Consider the following 15,127-nt stretch of genomic DNA (forward strand, 5'->3'; position numbering starts at 1 on the left):
TGGGAGATCATCGATTCTTAAATAAAAAACTTGCCTGCAAGTCGTTGTGCAAGCACAGATACTTCTCATCCGTCAGGCTGACAAAACACATGCAGATTCTGACTTTTATTTTAAGTGATTCACTTTGGACCACCTAGTGTAATTTTTAATCTTGCTTAGTTTGCAGAATGTAAATCACAGTGGGTCTTTTGTGATCAAAGCTGTGTCTGGGCTTGCTGCATTTCATTTTTCGTATTTCATTTTTTCATTAAAAAAAAAAATAATAATTGTAACGGGATAGAGAGAGTGATGCATATATCTTTTTTTTTTTTTTATTTATATCAGTTGCTAGCTGTAGGAAATGTATTTGCACCAAAAACAAATCTGTCTCGAGGGGGTTTTACCCTGAGGGATTAGTTTCTGCAAACAAGAAGCTCCTTGGCTGATTGTATGATCAAGGGAGATGTTAAACCACATGAAGGCTGCTTCGTAACGCTCTCTGGAGCTTCATGCGCTCGTTGCATGACACTTGCACACAGCAGAGGTGTACATGAGAGTAGTGAACGATTTTAAACAGGCAAATCTCCAAACAGCCCTTTTCTGTGTGTATGCCTTACCAAATGGCCACTTGCTGTGTATGTAACATTGGGCTGGGTGATGCTGGGCCACAATTAAAGCAGAGCATTAGTGGGGTTTAGCTCATGGATTAAATGGTGTTGTATTTATGTCACTGGAAGCTTTCAATAGGGTTTTACCCCGTGACACTCCTAGTGCTTGAGGTTTATTGTCTTCCAGAAGATTATAAGAATGGGGGATGGGGACATGTACTATGTTTGTTTGTTTGTTTTGTTTGTTGTATTCTTCTCGTATGTAAATGGCATGGGTTCTGGTTAATAAAAGCATCCCTAAGTCAGCACTTGATTTAGCAGATTTACCTGTAGCTTCATATAGAGAAACTAACTGGTTACTGCAGGTCTGAGATGCTTCATTTGCAGTGTACTCTCTTTGGTTTGTAACGCTGTGTATTGTTCCCTCTACAGTACATCAAGATTCCAGCTCCTTCCTCGGACTCTCCCGGCGCTCTGCGATTGTTCTCTTTCTACCTGTCCAGTGATAGCAAAGATAAACCTCAGGCCAGCTTTGACTGCATCCACCAGTATGTTAATGGGTAAGTAAACAAAACCAAAAAAAAAACCCGTAATCCTGATGTTCATACAAAAACAAACGAACCACCATGACACTTAACTTTTATTTTTATAACTTATTCACCAATAGAACCTTAGCCGGGGGGTAGGTGAGGAGACTCACGTCCTGAGAGGAGTGAGTGCAATGCCTTCACATCTCTGTGATTTTACTGCTGCAGTCAGCAGTCCTCTCACACGTGCTGTTGGGTGATGCGATGTGTGGGAAATGACCGCTACCTCAGGAATGGAAGGGGTAAAGACTGCAATGCCGATACCAAACCTGGAGTCATGCCTCTTGCAGGTACCAAGGGGAAAACCTACAAGGAGCAGCTAGGGGGTGCAGAGTTTTTTTAGAGAGTGCTGAAAGCTTCTGTAGTGTGCATTCAAAGCAGGGCGTTCCTCATTTCTAAGTGAATGGAAGGTGTGCAGGGAGCAGGGCAGGGGGACTGCACTCTAATGGGCTCTTGTGCGGCTCCCAGATGTGTGTTTCAGGCTGAACTTCAGCTCTGCCATCAGTGAGGAGCTTGAGCCAAGAACAACAGCAGGAATATGAAGAAGGGATTCCATTGAGTTCCTTCAGGCCCCTTTTAACATTCAAACTCTGCACAGAACTTTTTTTAAATTTATTTTTTCTGCAGGCAGATTGTGCAGTCAGTAAGGTCTGAACTTGCCTTTCGCAACACTTCAGTTTTGCAATGCAGTGAATCCTTCCTACGTTTTGTGTCATTTTATTAAAATAAACCACTGACCATGAACACAAGCTAATACAAGATGTTTTAACTCTGAATTGTATCCCATGCATATAACAGAGGCAGTGTGTATATGTAAGTGTATTTCTTTTACAGATCTCTAGAGAGTCGCTTCATCACAACTGGAGAAGTGTGGTTAGAGCTTTCATTAGCGCAGTTTATTAAGAATATCTCAATCTGGGATTATAAGGAGATGGCTGTCCATATACTTTCCATCCAAGTTCATGTGCAGTAGCAGCTGTGTCTGACACCAGGCGGTTGGAGGCCTGGCTTAACCAGTGGATTTCCTTTCTTAGATTCCAGTACGGCTCATTTCTCAGTGCCTTGCGATGACTAGCACAGAAGATGCAGTTCACTGCCAATTCAGCACTTCTCTCAGTGAAGTTTTACTTTTTCCAGATGTCTGCTGTGTTTGTTCAGCCGATTATGTAAAAGGCAGCCCTCCCCAGTGTGTATCACAAAGCATTTTTTTTTTTAATTATATGCACTTAAAGTATCCAACAACGCAGCTGCAAGAACGACCCGACCTTCGGTAATATGCAGAAACGTGGAGTTTTGTTCAGTATTTAATGGCTTTTTTACTTTTTATATCTGTAATAGGGCTGCTCATGTATCTGCTATCCATGCAGTGGGGTTAAATATTACAATTGAATTGCAATATTAATTGGCATCTTGGCAGTTATGAGATATTAATCCTTGAGAAAAATTAAATAAAATCAATTGCCATTTAATAGCACATTGGTTTGAAAGATCAGCTGTTTACCAGATTGGCTTCTGATTCTCCTGTGTTTCACACAAAGTTCATTTCCTTTTCTTCCCAATCCCCATTTATCTGGAGCTCTAACCGTGTGTGTGTTTTAACCCTGGCAGCCTGGGTCGAGAGCAGCTGGAAAGCCAGGGCAGTATTCAGGATAAGATCACGGTATGTGCCACTGATGACTCCTACCAGATGACCCGGGAGCGAATGTCCCAGGTGGAGAAGGAGACGTGGAGCCGGGCAGCTATAGAAATCAAGCCAGGATCGACCTATCGAAGTAAGGATTTCAAGGAGGGCTCTTTGATTTATTTTGCACTAAAAACACAACTGCAACAATGCTATTCGTAGGGTACATGTTTGTGGCCATTTGAAAGGCTTGTCTGAATTTTGGCTACCCAGAGATAACCGGAAAAAAAACTAAGCTAAATCACCCAACAGTCCTAGTCTTTGCAGAAGCCTGTGAAACGTATGCATCAGAATAGCTCATGCCAGTGAAGTTGGATCATTTTATTGGCACTCTGGCACATTCCCAGCTCTGTTAGCAAGGTGGAGATTGCAATGAGAGTATGTAATAACAAGGCTCATGCAGAGAAGCTGAAGCTTGCCTATTAGTCTATTATTGTGCTTGTGATTCAATTAGTTTTCATCTTCAAAATAATGAATTATGCATGGCTGCTTTGGAAGAAAAGTCACCAATTCAAAACGTTCCCTCTTGCTTCATTTGGCTCACGTGGCTCGCTCTTGTTTGCTCGCTTGCTCTCCTGGTTCCACTGTAACTGGAGGCTGGTCTTTAAGTGAACCAAGACCTGCTTTGTAATGGGAATTAATGCAATAGGTTGATTACAACTGGATGCCCAGTGACAGCACAGCTCATCGTTCGATTAGTCTGTCCTGTCAGTGCGCAGTGGTATTGGCTAATTGAATGAGTGGAATAGTGCAGTTTGTTATTAGGCTCTGATTGTCTCCAGCGTTAGTGTAAAAGGTTACAGGGACAGTCCGGTTAACTGACTGGCTTCAGTATCGCACATTTCTTGTTCTTTCTGAGATGAGATTCCGAAACTCTCAGCTCTAAAGTTCTCTGTCTGAACCTCAAGGCTACACTTCCCTTTTAATGGAGCAGCATTATGTTTTATTTCTGGACAAGCAATTCTTGAATCTTGGTAAACCAATTTTTTCTTTAGTAGCAACTTTTAAAGGAAGGGAAACAAACCCTGCTGTGGTTGATACGATTTATAACATAGTGTGCATGGGAATTTTAGGGTCAACACCCGCTATTGATTCGTGCACAACATGCAGGTCGGGGCATAGTCTGAATGTTTACATCGTGTTCTGCTCCACACACAGTGATGCAGGTGTCTGGAGTAGTCTGTATCTAGTACAGGGCGACATGTTGTATGCTCTACATGCACATGTGGCATCATCATTGCGTCTGACAATGGGGTCAAATTACAGTATAAACTGAACTTGGCGGTGTTTGGAAGTCTGGCAGTAACTTCTAAACATGCAGGAAAGCTCGTCCTCTAAAGATATCCAGCCACTGAGGTTTGCAAGCCATCTGATTGGAGTTCAAATAGACCCTTTCTGTTTGCCATTCTGCAGCACCCACATTGGGTTATCTGTTGCTTCTCTCTTCCCTTGTTGTGTTTGTTTACTCGCTGTGTGTGTTCTGTAACTGCTTCATGTTCTTGTCCTGTTGTGCTAAGCAAAGCCTTAATGAGTTCTAAGCTGGGTTGTCACCAAACATGTTGCTTCTGGAAAAAGAAAAAAAATATATAAATATAACTCTTTGTTGTGGTTGAGTTCACTTAATGAGCTGTTTCTCTTTTAATCCTCTTAACAGATTTCCATTAATTGTATTATGTATCTTTTAATTACAGGCTGCTGGAATCTTGGTAAAGAAAAAAGTTAATTTGTCAAATCAAATTCACCCTTCTGTTGGAACAATTCCAGCTTTATTCTAATATTTGCCTTTTCTGTTTTGAGATTTTCTGTCTCTGCTTGTTCTTTTAGTTTGTTGGGTGTATAACTGCCGTTTCAATGCGGATACTTGTTTTGTGTTGGGTGTATTACAAATCAAAGAAACAGAACAGAGAAAGCTGTACAGGGCTGCTCAGTGCTATGATGATCTTCAAAGTGAAGTATCTGTAAGGCCCTGGCAGACGTTGTTACTCAGAGCACCACGCACACTTCAGACACGTTAAACAGGGGCTGACAGGGCAGAAACAGCTCTGTGTGCTCTGTGATTTTGGTATTTGGTCTGCAGTTAAGATAGTAAGTAAACTTTTTTTAAATTAACTAATTATGGGGTGGACCCACAATAACCTCATGACATGTCAGGGCTACAAAATTTGGCAATATAAAATTCACGAGCCAGTAGACATGTTTGATTGTATGTAATAAACAGCTGTAATACGTACTGGGAATTCAACAGTAGTGTGTAATATCCGAGGAGCATGCAACAGCAGAGTACGTATTGAAGGATGTGTTTTTATGGTAAATCGCTTGTTTGGGTCCTGTTGAGCTAGGATTTTGTTTGTTGCTGGGTATTACAAATGGTTTTATTACTTGGAAAGGTTTAGATTGTAATTTAATGTTCACTTTTAATTTTAAGGTGTCTCTACTTTTTCTTTTTGTATTAACTCAAGTTTTTCTACACCCTTAAACTTACTGTAACCCTATTCATAAAAGTAATGGGAGGCTAACTGAATTTAGAGCAGGTAACTGTCTGGTCTTTTGACATGAGAACCTGCAACACAATATCTAGATATATATCATTTAGCCTTTTTTTTTTCTCTTCGCAGGTAAATGTGTTAAAGTTCAGAAGAGGCACGGCCCAGCTCCGGTGTTGGACAGCTTTCCTTTCCGTAAACACTCTCCTCCGAGTCCCGTGCTGGCTGTGAAGAGGAGCAGCACCTCCAGTATTGTCCCTCAGAGAACTCTCCGAGACCGCATCATTCACCTGCTGGCCTTGAAGCCGTACAAGAAACCGGAGCTGATCCTGTGGCTGGAAAGGGAAAAAGCCAACCCAAAGGACAAAGCTGACCTGGCCCCTGTGTTAGATGCAGTAAGACTGAGCGTTTCCTTTACGCACTTCGCATTTTACATGTGTCTGTAGTGGTAGGCCAGTGTATTGAGGGGTGTATGAATTTGATTGTAGGTAAACCAAACTCGGTACCAAAAAACAGGGTTGAATTGTGTGTGTGTGTGTGTGTGTGTGTGTGTGCGCGCGCCTGTATTAAATTATATTAAACGTTTTCATCATGCTAGAAATGGTCATGTCTTCATGGCCTTCTTTTTTCCCCGGCCAGGATTTTCAAAAGACAAAAGATTAGCAACAGCTAAGCATTACTTTACGTCAAATCATCTTCTCCTCGTGTGTGTCGCGGTTCTGAAATGTTTTTTGGAAGACTATGGAAGCCTAAAAAAAAAAAAAAAAAAAAAAAAAAGTAAAGCCCTTGTTTACTAAAGGAAATTAAATATAGAGTTTGTTTGTCTTTGTATTCTTCTCCCAGGCTTAAGGGAGGTTATTGTTCTGCTGTAGATAAGTGGATTGTAATTGTTTGCAGCTTGTTCTGTTCCTGTAAATATTTAGTTAGTTAAACTGTCTGTAGGCTGATAAAGGAGACGCAGCTTCTTCAGTTCAAGCGGGGGGTGGAGATTGTGTTTTGAGGCAGGCAGGGAGGCAGGCTGCAACAAACCTTGGCACCGAGTACAGTATGTCTCTAGTTGCCAGCCTTGTTTGCTGTTTTACACTGTCACTGGGAGTTTGGGAAGGTTACTACTCAATGTTTCAGTGTTACTGTTGCATCCCACCTCTCCGGGGAGAGGTCTGTTAAGGACGGTCTTGTAATCTGGGCGATCAGCAAGCACTTCTATTATACAACCTAAAGACAAGCTGCATGGCGCTTGGGGAGAGCTGCGCAAAACAGCCGAATAAAAAGAATAATAAATAAATAAATAAATAAATGGGTGCATAATTAAAATTCCCTTGGAAGTTGTTTATTCAGGAGGGTGGAGAGACAGAGATGGAAGGGAAATATCTTCAACACTGCAGAGTGTGTAACTGTAAATATGTTTTATAGATTTAGAGTCTTTCGGGGATATGCTGTATGTGTATGTGTGTGCGTTTATCCATTTAACAGCTTCCTTGGAAAAGAATCATAGGTTATTAATAATTTATGATGATTAATTGCACTCAATAAATTCTTTATTTAATTGTTCATTTGATGTATCTATCTACATAATACCCAAGTCCTTGACGGTCTTCCCGAACCACTGAACTGTTAGTTCTACAGCATCTGATCGCTACTCTGCTGGCGGGAGTTATTTAAAATGCTGATTTCTTTTTTTTTAGCACTAACTGAACGTGGTGTGTGCTTGCAGATATTTCAATGGTGATCACACACATCAGGGATGAAAAGGTCCATTAAACAATACAAGACGATGAAAATGGCACAGGCACTAAACTAGGATTTAAAACCTTAGCTACCACACCTTTTTAATCCATTTTAAATATGACCTAACCCCTTGTTAATCCTTGGCTGTGTAACTAAGTAGTATTGCTATACAACGCTCCCTTCACACACTAGCTTTATATCTGATCATCTTGTTGTATAACCACTCGTTCGCCCATGTGCTGTTTTTCTTTTGCATGCATGAATACCATTGTTTCCAGCATAAGACTGATGGTGTGTCTTTTGTTATAGGTTGCAAAGGTAAACTCTAAGGAGAACAGCTACACTCTAAAAGATGAGTACTATAAGCATGTGCAGAGGGACTGGCCCGGCTACACTGAAGAGGAAAAGCAGCTTCTTCACAGGCTTCTATTGAGGTAGAGATTTGGATTATTGGTAGTGTTGGGTGTATCGGTACCAAGTTTTGCTTTAGCTGCATCTGGGCCTGGGTTGAAACTTGCAATTCCAACATTGTCCTGTTTGATCTTGCCCCCCGGTTTGCAAGAATGTAAAAGGATTTCAACTGCTTGAACCACTGGAAGTCCCCAGCTGTGTGATGCAAGTACAGGTTTGCCTCCTTCCTTTAAGTTATGGATGTAGTGCATTACCCCACAAACACAACTTTTGCTTTTTGCCTTCTACAGTATATAAAAAATAAATCTCATATTTGCAGTTCTACCTAAATAAATGAGGCTAGAGTTGGAATGGGAATCCCATGATGGTGCACTGAAGAAACAGATCCACCATTGGTTAAAACGCCATTGGTTTTCATTTCCCTGCTTGGCTAATCTGATCACTGCCTTCCATTATCGGGAAGTCACTGCTTTCTTTGCAGTTCTTAGTTGGATTGCCAAGTTATCAAGGTTTTGGTTTTTTTGCCAAGTGACCTGGCATTGGACGGCATGACAAATCCAACTTTTGCCACAGTCTTGCTATGGTTTATAAAGCAGTGTTTCATCACGGGGAGTTGCTTTGGGAAAGCACCAGCGCACAAGGTGTGTTTCAGGAGACACTGCATTAAACAGAGAACTGTGTGCTACCGTTCTATCATCTGTGAAAAAAAATCATTACAAATGACAAAACACATTTAAAATAAAAAAAGATATATTTATTTGAATACGTAGTTATTTTTTCAGCACAAGACGACTTTGGCTTCATCATCGACCTGCAGTAATGATTTATGAGCTATGCCAGCTCTTTCCCAATAGCACTACTGTTTCTCTTGTGTACATATTTACTGCATGCTTCTGTAGCGGCGTGTTTCCAAGTCTGTGACGTGGGTTACAGGATTGTTATCTACCTTTTCGTTCTGTTCTGTACGTGCTTCATGCACAGAGCTTACTGGAAGAGAACATCTCCGCAAACCATGTTTTTAAATAAACGTATCAGGTTTTGTTTTGATGTTTCTTGTAAAAAGGTTATGCGCAGTATGAAAAAACAAAAATTCCAGTAATGTTGATAACATTCCTGTTGCTGCTTGTAACGGTAGGAGCGTGGTTGTCCAGCTCAAAGATGGCACAATGGTACAGTCTTTCCACCTTTTTGGGGAACAAGCTGAATATAAACTAACTAGTCAACAGAGGTGTGTACCTGATAAAGTAAGAGTGGGCAGAAAGCAATGCGTAAAGCACGCTGGGACCAACACAGGGTTTGCATATTTGGATATTCGCTCACAATTTAAATATTTGTTCAGATATTTGTTAATTTTTCAAAAAGTAATTAAAGCCATTATATTGCTCTGAATGCAGGTAGAGATAGCACAGCAGCAGAACCTGCAATATCCCAGGAGTAAATAATAAGTTGTGTAAGACTTCCTTTGCCCCAGTGAATTAACTGCAACACAAAGGATGCCAAACAGCAGTTCAAGTTAAATGTCGTTTTGTTTAGTCCTGAAATAAACAGTAAATAAAGTTGACAACGCATTTTCTTTTTTTTTTTCATTCCTTGCCATTGCCATTTCTTCACAGTAAACAGCGGCCAGCGACACGTTTTCATAAACATGAGGTTTACTTGTGTCTTTTTTTTTTGTAGCTGAACAAGCAAACGAAAAGTGAAATTTAGACTTTAAACTCTTCAAATAAAACAAACGTGGAAATGCAGTTGTAAAGTGAAGGGGAAAAATAACTCAGTTTTGGTTCTCGTTTATTACATTCCACATAACTGAAAGTCACAACTATCTATATATAATATATACAGTCTTTATAGAAATTTTCAGGAAATTGGGTATTGTTTAAGCGAGGCGTTTCAGAATGACTTGCCTTTTTTTCTGTCCCATGAGATTCTGACTCCCTGTAAAGCACCACAGCACATTTTTGTCCCAGATGGCTTTTCATAGAGATCACTAAGGGTGTGCGTAAAATCTGATTTGTTTATTTTTTGCTGTCTAACACTTTTAAATAGAAGTTCAAGAGCTGCTGTGTTGATTCTGTTATATATATATATATATATATATATATATATATATATATATATATATATAATATCAAACTGAGCAAATTCTGTTGATGGTAAATAAATGCAATGTATTTTTGTCATTTGTAGCGATACGAACATCTGATTTTTGTATCTGAGTACATGTCAAAACATATTTGTTCGGATATTTGTCCCAGCACTAACATGACATGACTGTGTGTCGCCGCAGCTAATAGCAGAAGTATTACAAGTAGAGGTAGCCTCCTAGATCGCTAGTATCCATTGGGTTATTGATGTTTCTGCTGTGCTTCATAGTGCAGCGTCTCCGTTCTGGTTTAAGCATTAACAGGCATGCTTGAGGTCTGCCTGCAGCAAGAACTTGCTGAAAGAAGAATGGACAAAATCATCTGAAAATGTGTTTACAGTCATCATCATACAATCGCGCTGGGGGCGATTTTGAAAAGGGGGAGCAGATCTTCCTGAAATAATTGCAGTAAATAAATCTACCTTATTGTTCAGTGTCCAGAAAGGGTTTAGAATTGTTTATATAACAAGCCCTGAAAGACGGCATTTGGAAGGGTTTAGTTTTAGGTGTTGTCTTCAAAGCGATTTTTACACAACATGCAATATATCAGTTCCCTCTTCGTGAGAGCGGGATATATCTAAAGAAGGCTGTCTCGCAAACTCATTAGAGATGGTGATAGACAACTCTCCCGTCATTGTTTTTATATTCAACAGGAGCTGTGATACAAGGTAACCATGCACTGTTGAGCCCTGGCAGCAGTCTTTTGTTGCAGTTTAAGATACTTGTACATGTTCATTCTCACTCACTCACTCTTTGCTTCGTTACAAACCCTGAAGACCAGGAGCTGACTGTTGCAATGGTGGTCCAAGTCTCCTGTCAACACCCCGTGTCTGACTAAAGATGGAAGCTGTAAATTACTTCAATGTTTTGCATTTCGCAGACTCGCCAGAGCAATGGCTGGCTCTGTCAGTTGTCAGTGAACAATGTCTTTTTTTCTTCATATTTCTATTGCAGGAAGCTGCAGCCAACAAACATTAGCCAACCCAGGAGTTTCCAGTCAAAGCAACCATTCCACAAGTCCTCTGGGGATTCTCCTTCACACTGCAGCCCTATCAAGAATCCTGCAGTGGTACATTCATTTATCATTAACTTTTATTTTGTAGCTTTTTGACACTGGGGGGGGGGGGGGGGGGATTTAATTGTCTAATTTTAGGTGCAAAAATAAATAATAATACATAACAATAATAAACCCTGCATTTAAATCCAGAAACGCCCAGTGCCTTCAGATCCCCCGGAGAGTCTTGCAAACAAGAAACAAAAAGTATTGGATCAGAACTTGCATCAGCCAATCACAAATGGACTTCGCACGCCTCCAGCCGCACACGGTACTACTGCCACAGTGAACTCCAGTCTACATGTAAAAACGGAATTTCAGAGGACAAGCAATGTTTGCGAGAGCCAAAACGGCTTCCTTCCACAGCACAGCTATGGCGATTCTAGCGTCACAAACAAAAGCCAGGAGTACCAGGACCTCAAGCCAGCACAGTTGAACTCTTTACGGACCGAGTACTCGCTCAAAGAGGACGAGGAGATCTCCGGCAGCCAGCACAAAAAGAAGAAGTCCAAAAAGCATAAAGAGAAGGAGAGGGAGAGGTTGAAAGAGGAAGGGGGGGAGAATGCGTGGCCTGAAAGGAGCCCTGATCTCAAGCACAATCAGGAGAATCTCAAAGGTGAGTGCATTGTTTTAAACATACCTTACTGAAACACAAACCCGCAGCTGTGCCCGAGGGGATAGCAATCACATTGTTTGGTGAGGTTTTTCTGTTTTCCAGTCCGAGAAGTAAGTGGCGCTATTGATTTGAATCCAGGAACTGAAACGAGAGTCTGGTTGCATAGCACTTTTTTTAGTCTCTACATGCTTAATAGATGCCCTTGAGCTTGCTGCCATCATGTTGTGGTTATGCCCATCCCTATAGATCCCACAGCATACACAGAAGCCTCTTATCAAACTGTGATAAGTGTAGCTGATAAGCAAATCATTAACTCTCTGGGCTTTATTTATTCTTTTTTTTTCATTTTCTTTTGAAAGCCCATGAACAGCATGCCTTGCACAAATATAGCCCAGCTCCATTGTTAAAGGCATGGTCTGTAGCAACTTATCTGTTAAGTGAATTAAGTTGATCATTGACACCCTGACAGCTGTGGAGGTGCATTAGGTACAAGGGCCTGCTCTCTTCACGTAGCCTTTTAAAATACGCACATCGGTCTCGCAGTCACGGATTGCCTGGAAACGGGCCGCTAATTGGCCTTGATGATGAATTATTTGGGTGGCTTCAATAGCACCTGTCAAAGGTGCACACACACACAGTACATTGACCTTGCTTTATTTCTGCTTATCTACAGAACGTGCAAATACACCCATCACTCCTTCCACCCCAGCAGGAATACCTGACTATTTGGTGTAAGTATCATTTATATGTGTGTGTGTGTGTGTGTGTGTGTGTGTGTGTGTGTGCGCGTGTGTGTGTGTGTAATTCTCATTTTCTTGAAGTTGCTGTTGCTGTTGTATAAAGTGTTTTTGATCTTCCATTTGGTAATAATGGAAATTCATAATGGCTTTAACAAGATGAAACATAAGAGGTCAGTAGCCCTCATTGGAGGCTGAGACTGGGAGTCTGTCAGCAAACTGCCTCCTCACCTGTGCTTCCAATCCAGTTCCTTTCGAAAGCTTGTTTGCTTGCTTGCGTTCTTTGCAGCAGGATTAGTGGTGAGTGGGGTGGGGGTAACATACACAAGCTCTAAAGGCAGAAATGAAAGCAGGTTTTCCATGGTGGAAACAGAGCCATGCAGTTGTGTAGCTCTGCCGTTTGCCTGCTTTAAAGACCTTGTACTGTGTTGTGCTCTTTCTGGTTTTGGTTTTAACAGGATGGTGGCTGAGAAGCACTGGCTGTGTTGCGATAGTGAGAGGACTCTCTGTTCATTCTGTCTGTAGAATGGAGGGATCTTTTAGTTTGTAAATATGCCCTTACCTAACAAACGGAATCGGCCTTGAGGACTGGGTTGAGAGGAGCCATTAACTTTAATAAAATTAAAACAAAATCCTGTGCTGCTTTCACTTTGCTGGATAGTGTCACTTCCCCTGCAAAACGTCATGTAAAAGTGTAGTCATATAATAATAAAAAAATAAAAAAAATCTGGGACATTTCATTGACATTTTGTCAATTTACAAATAGCAGGGAGAGAAATCTCTTTGACTTTAAGAGCACTTCGTCTAGCAATGCTTTTAAAACAGCTGTTTACATCCAATGAGCCATGTGCGAAAGTGTGCCACTTCTAGTGTTGTGTAAAGGGAGAATGTTTCCGTAGCTGCTACAGTAACCTTGCAATGCACTAATAAGCCAGTTAAAGAGTGGGCTTCTCAACACATGGCCAGCGGAGACTACAACAATACCAGACGAGATTGATTTTGACTCCACAGAAAGGAATACAGGAATACACAAAAAGGCAAACTGCATGCAGAAGGCTTTATTTTAAATATATAGATTTAAATATTTTAATCGCCATCTAAGGCTGCCCCTACTTTATTTTAATTCTAAACACAAAGCCGAAAGGAAAAAAATAAAGCCCAGACTTGCTGGAGGCTGTTCCTGAGCTCAGGTATAGGATGCAATGTTAAGCACAGCTGTCACTTTAAGTCACTTGTAGGCATTTGCCAAAGACAAGCGACAACATGATTTTCTAGTCATGTTTTTGATATGCATCTAAAGCTCTGGCAGCAATACCAAAACAAAACAAAAAAAGATAGTCCTGAGTAAATTGTGATGTGTGTAATGCTGGTAATGTATTGGTAATGGACGAGAATTCTTTATGACAATTAAAAAGACAGTACTGTTAAATGGAGGTTTTGCTACACACATCAATCTTCCTGTTTCGGTCAAGCTTTGCACTTCTCCAGACATACACATTAACAGGAAGTGCTCTTGCCGTTGGTCTGAATTGCTGACACAAGGGAAGAACGACTGTCTCGACCACAGTGCCACCTGGTGGAAAGAGACTGTAGTTGAGACGTGCTCTAGTGTGTTTTTGAATTTTCCATTTCATGACTAAACTTATTTTTTTACATTTTTTTTAAACAGAAAATATAACACAATAACAACTCCAGAACAGCGTCAGAACTACAAAGAGGACTTTTGCGACGAGTATGATGAGTACAGAGACCTCCATGCGAGGATAGGGAGTGTGACTGAGCAGTTTGTACAGCTGGGATCCAAAATAAAGACCCTGTCCCCGGGGACACAGGAATACAAGGTGTGGTGGAGACACTGACTTCATTCAGCTTCCTTTTGAAACTTTGCATTTCTCCTCCACACTTCCTGCATGTGTGCTGGGTACTGTTTGTTTTGGGGTGGGCATGGGGGTTTACACTGTGCCTATTTGATTTTATTTATTTTGTATTTTAAAATCCTGTACTTGTCTCTTTTCAGGTTATTGAAGACCAAATATTTGGGGAATACAGGAACTATAAGAAGGTAATGAATTGAAATCGTGTTTTGTATGCCTTGTCCAACATCATAATGTTTTCTTTTATTGTACTGTAGATTGCAGTTAAAAAGAAAGCGAGCCCCTCATTTGCGTGCAAATTAGCCACACTGCATTAACTTAGTCAGATGTTCTCAATAGTTTTATGGCTGTTATTTGTTCTTTTTATGATCAAAGCCAGATGGCTCTAATGATAACCCAGTATTGGTCCAGGATCTCTGTTTGTAATAACAGTGTAGCCAGCGATTAGTTTGTCATGCATTCCTTTTTATTGTGAACTGGTTTTATATCTTTGCGAGACTGGAAGCCTGTGTGCAGGGTCTGGAGGTGAAGGGTTTTGTTTGATTGCTGGATTCCAAGTCGTTTGTTTTCTGTAACTGTGTGTTGGCTGGCCTGTAACCAAATGCTAACTCCGCTGGCTCATTTTGAGACCATCCCATTTGGCACTTCTAAAAGCAGTCTGTGATGTAGTATTGAAATGTTTGTGTGGTTGTTTGGTCTTTTCAGAAATGTCCTGGCTATTGGGAAGAGAAGAAGCGATGCAAGTATTTGCACCAGAAGCTGTCGCACATTAAGAGCCTAATACTTGACTACGACAAAAACCACATGCCTTTGTAAATCCCAGCACCAGCAACTGAAATGGACCAAAACACTGCTCCAGGATACCTGACTACTGTGACTTCTATACTACGTGGGGGGCAATAAATGTGCTGCTTTTTTTTTTTTTTTTTTTTTTTTTTTTTTTTTATTTTTTTTTTGTTTTTTTTTTTTTTTTTTTTTTTTTTGCGGGGCAATAAATGTGCTTTTAACTTTTTTTTTTTTTTTTTTTTTTTCATTTACTGGAAGTTGCTCTTTAGGGAATGCTCAGACCACTGACTTGTGATCTGTACAAAACATTTTTTTTGTTTGTTTTTTTTGTCTAGGGTTCAGTTTGAACCCAATTTATTGTATTTAAAATATGATATTATTATTATCATTATTATTAGTTTGTATGTTTTTCTTCATGCAAGGAATGCCCATTTCTAGTA

At 40.5% G+C, this 15,127-nt stretch overlaps 1 protein-coding gene across 3 annotated transcripts in view; it reads left to right on the forward strand.

The window, feature by feature from the left end:
• Positions 1-14,793, forward strand: part of LOC121299145 (RNA polymerase II elongation factor ELL2-like) — a 32,180-nt gene extending 17,387 nt beyond the window's left edge. For all 3 annotated transcript variants that reach the window (XM_041226715.1, XM_041226716.1, XM_041226717.1), the window contains 10 exons: positions 1,020-1,147; positions 2,783-2,946; positions 5,471-5,733; positions 7,376-7,500; positions 10,575-10,689; positions 10,828-11,290; positions 11,964-12,021; positions 13,697-13,868; positions 14,045-14,089; positions 14,607-14,793. In XM_041226715.1, coding sequence (XP_041082649.1) covers positions 1,020-1,147; positions 2,783-2,946; positions 5,471-5,733; positions 7,376-7,500; positions 10,575-10,689; positions 10,828-11,290; positions 11,964-12,021; positions 13,697-13,868; positions 14,045-14,089; positions 14,607-14,717 — 1,644 coding nt within the window. In that variant the 3' untranslated portion in view covers positions 14,718-14,793. The remainder of the gene's footprint in view (positions 1-1,019; positions 1,148-2,782; positions 2,947-5,470; positions 5,734-7,375; positions 7,501-10,574; positions 10,690-10,827; positions 11,291-11,963; positions 12,022-13,696; positions 13,869-14,044; positions 14,090-14,606) is intronic.
• Positions 14,794-15,127: the final 334 nt, after the last annotated feature.

Source organism: Polyodon spathula, chromosome 24, assembly GCF_017654505.1.
Source record: "Polyodon spathula isolate WHYD16114869_AA chromosome 24, ASM1765450v1, whole genome shotgun sequence".
Taxonomy (NCBI): domain Eukaryota; kingdom Metazoa; phylum Chordata; class Actinopteri; order Acipenseriformes; family Polyodontidae; genus Polyodon; species Polyodon spathula.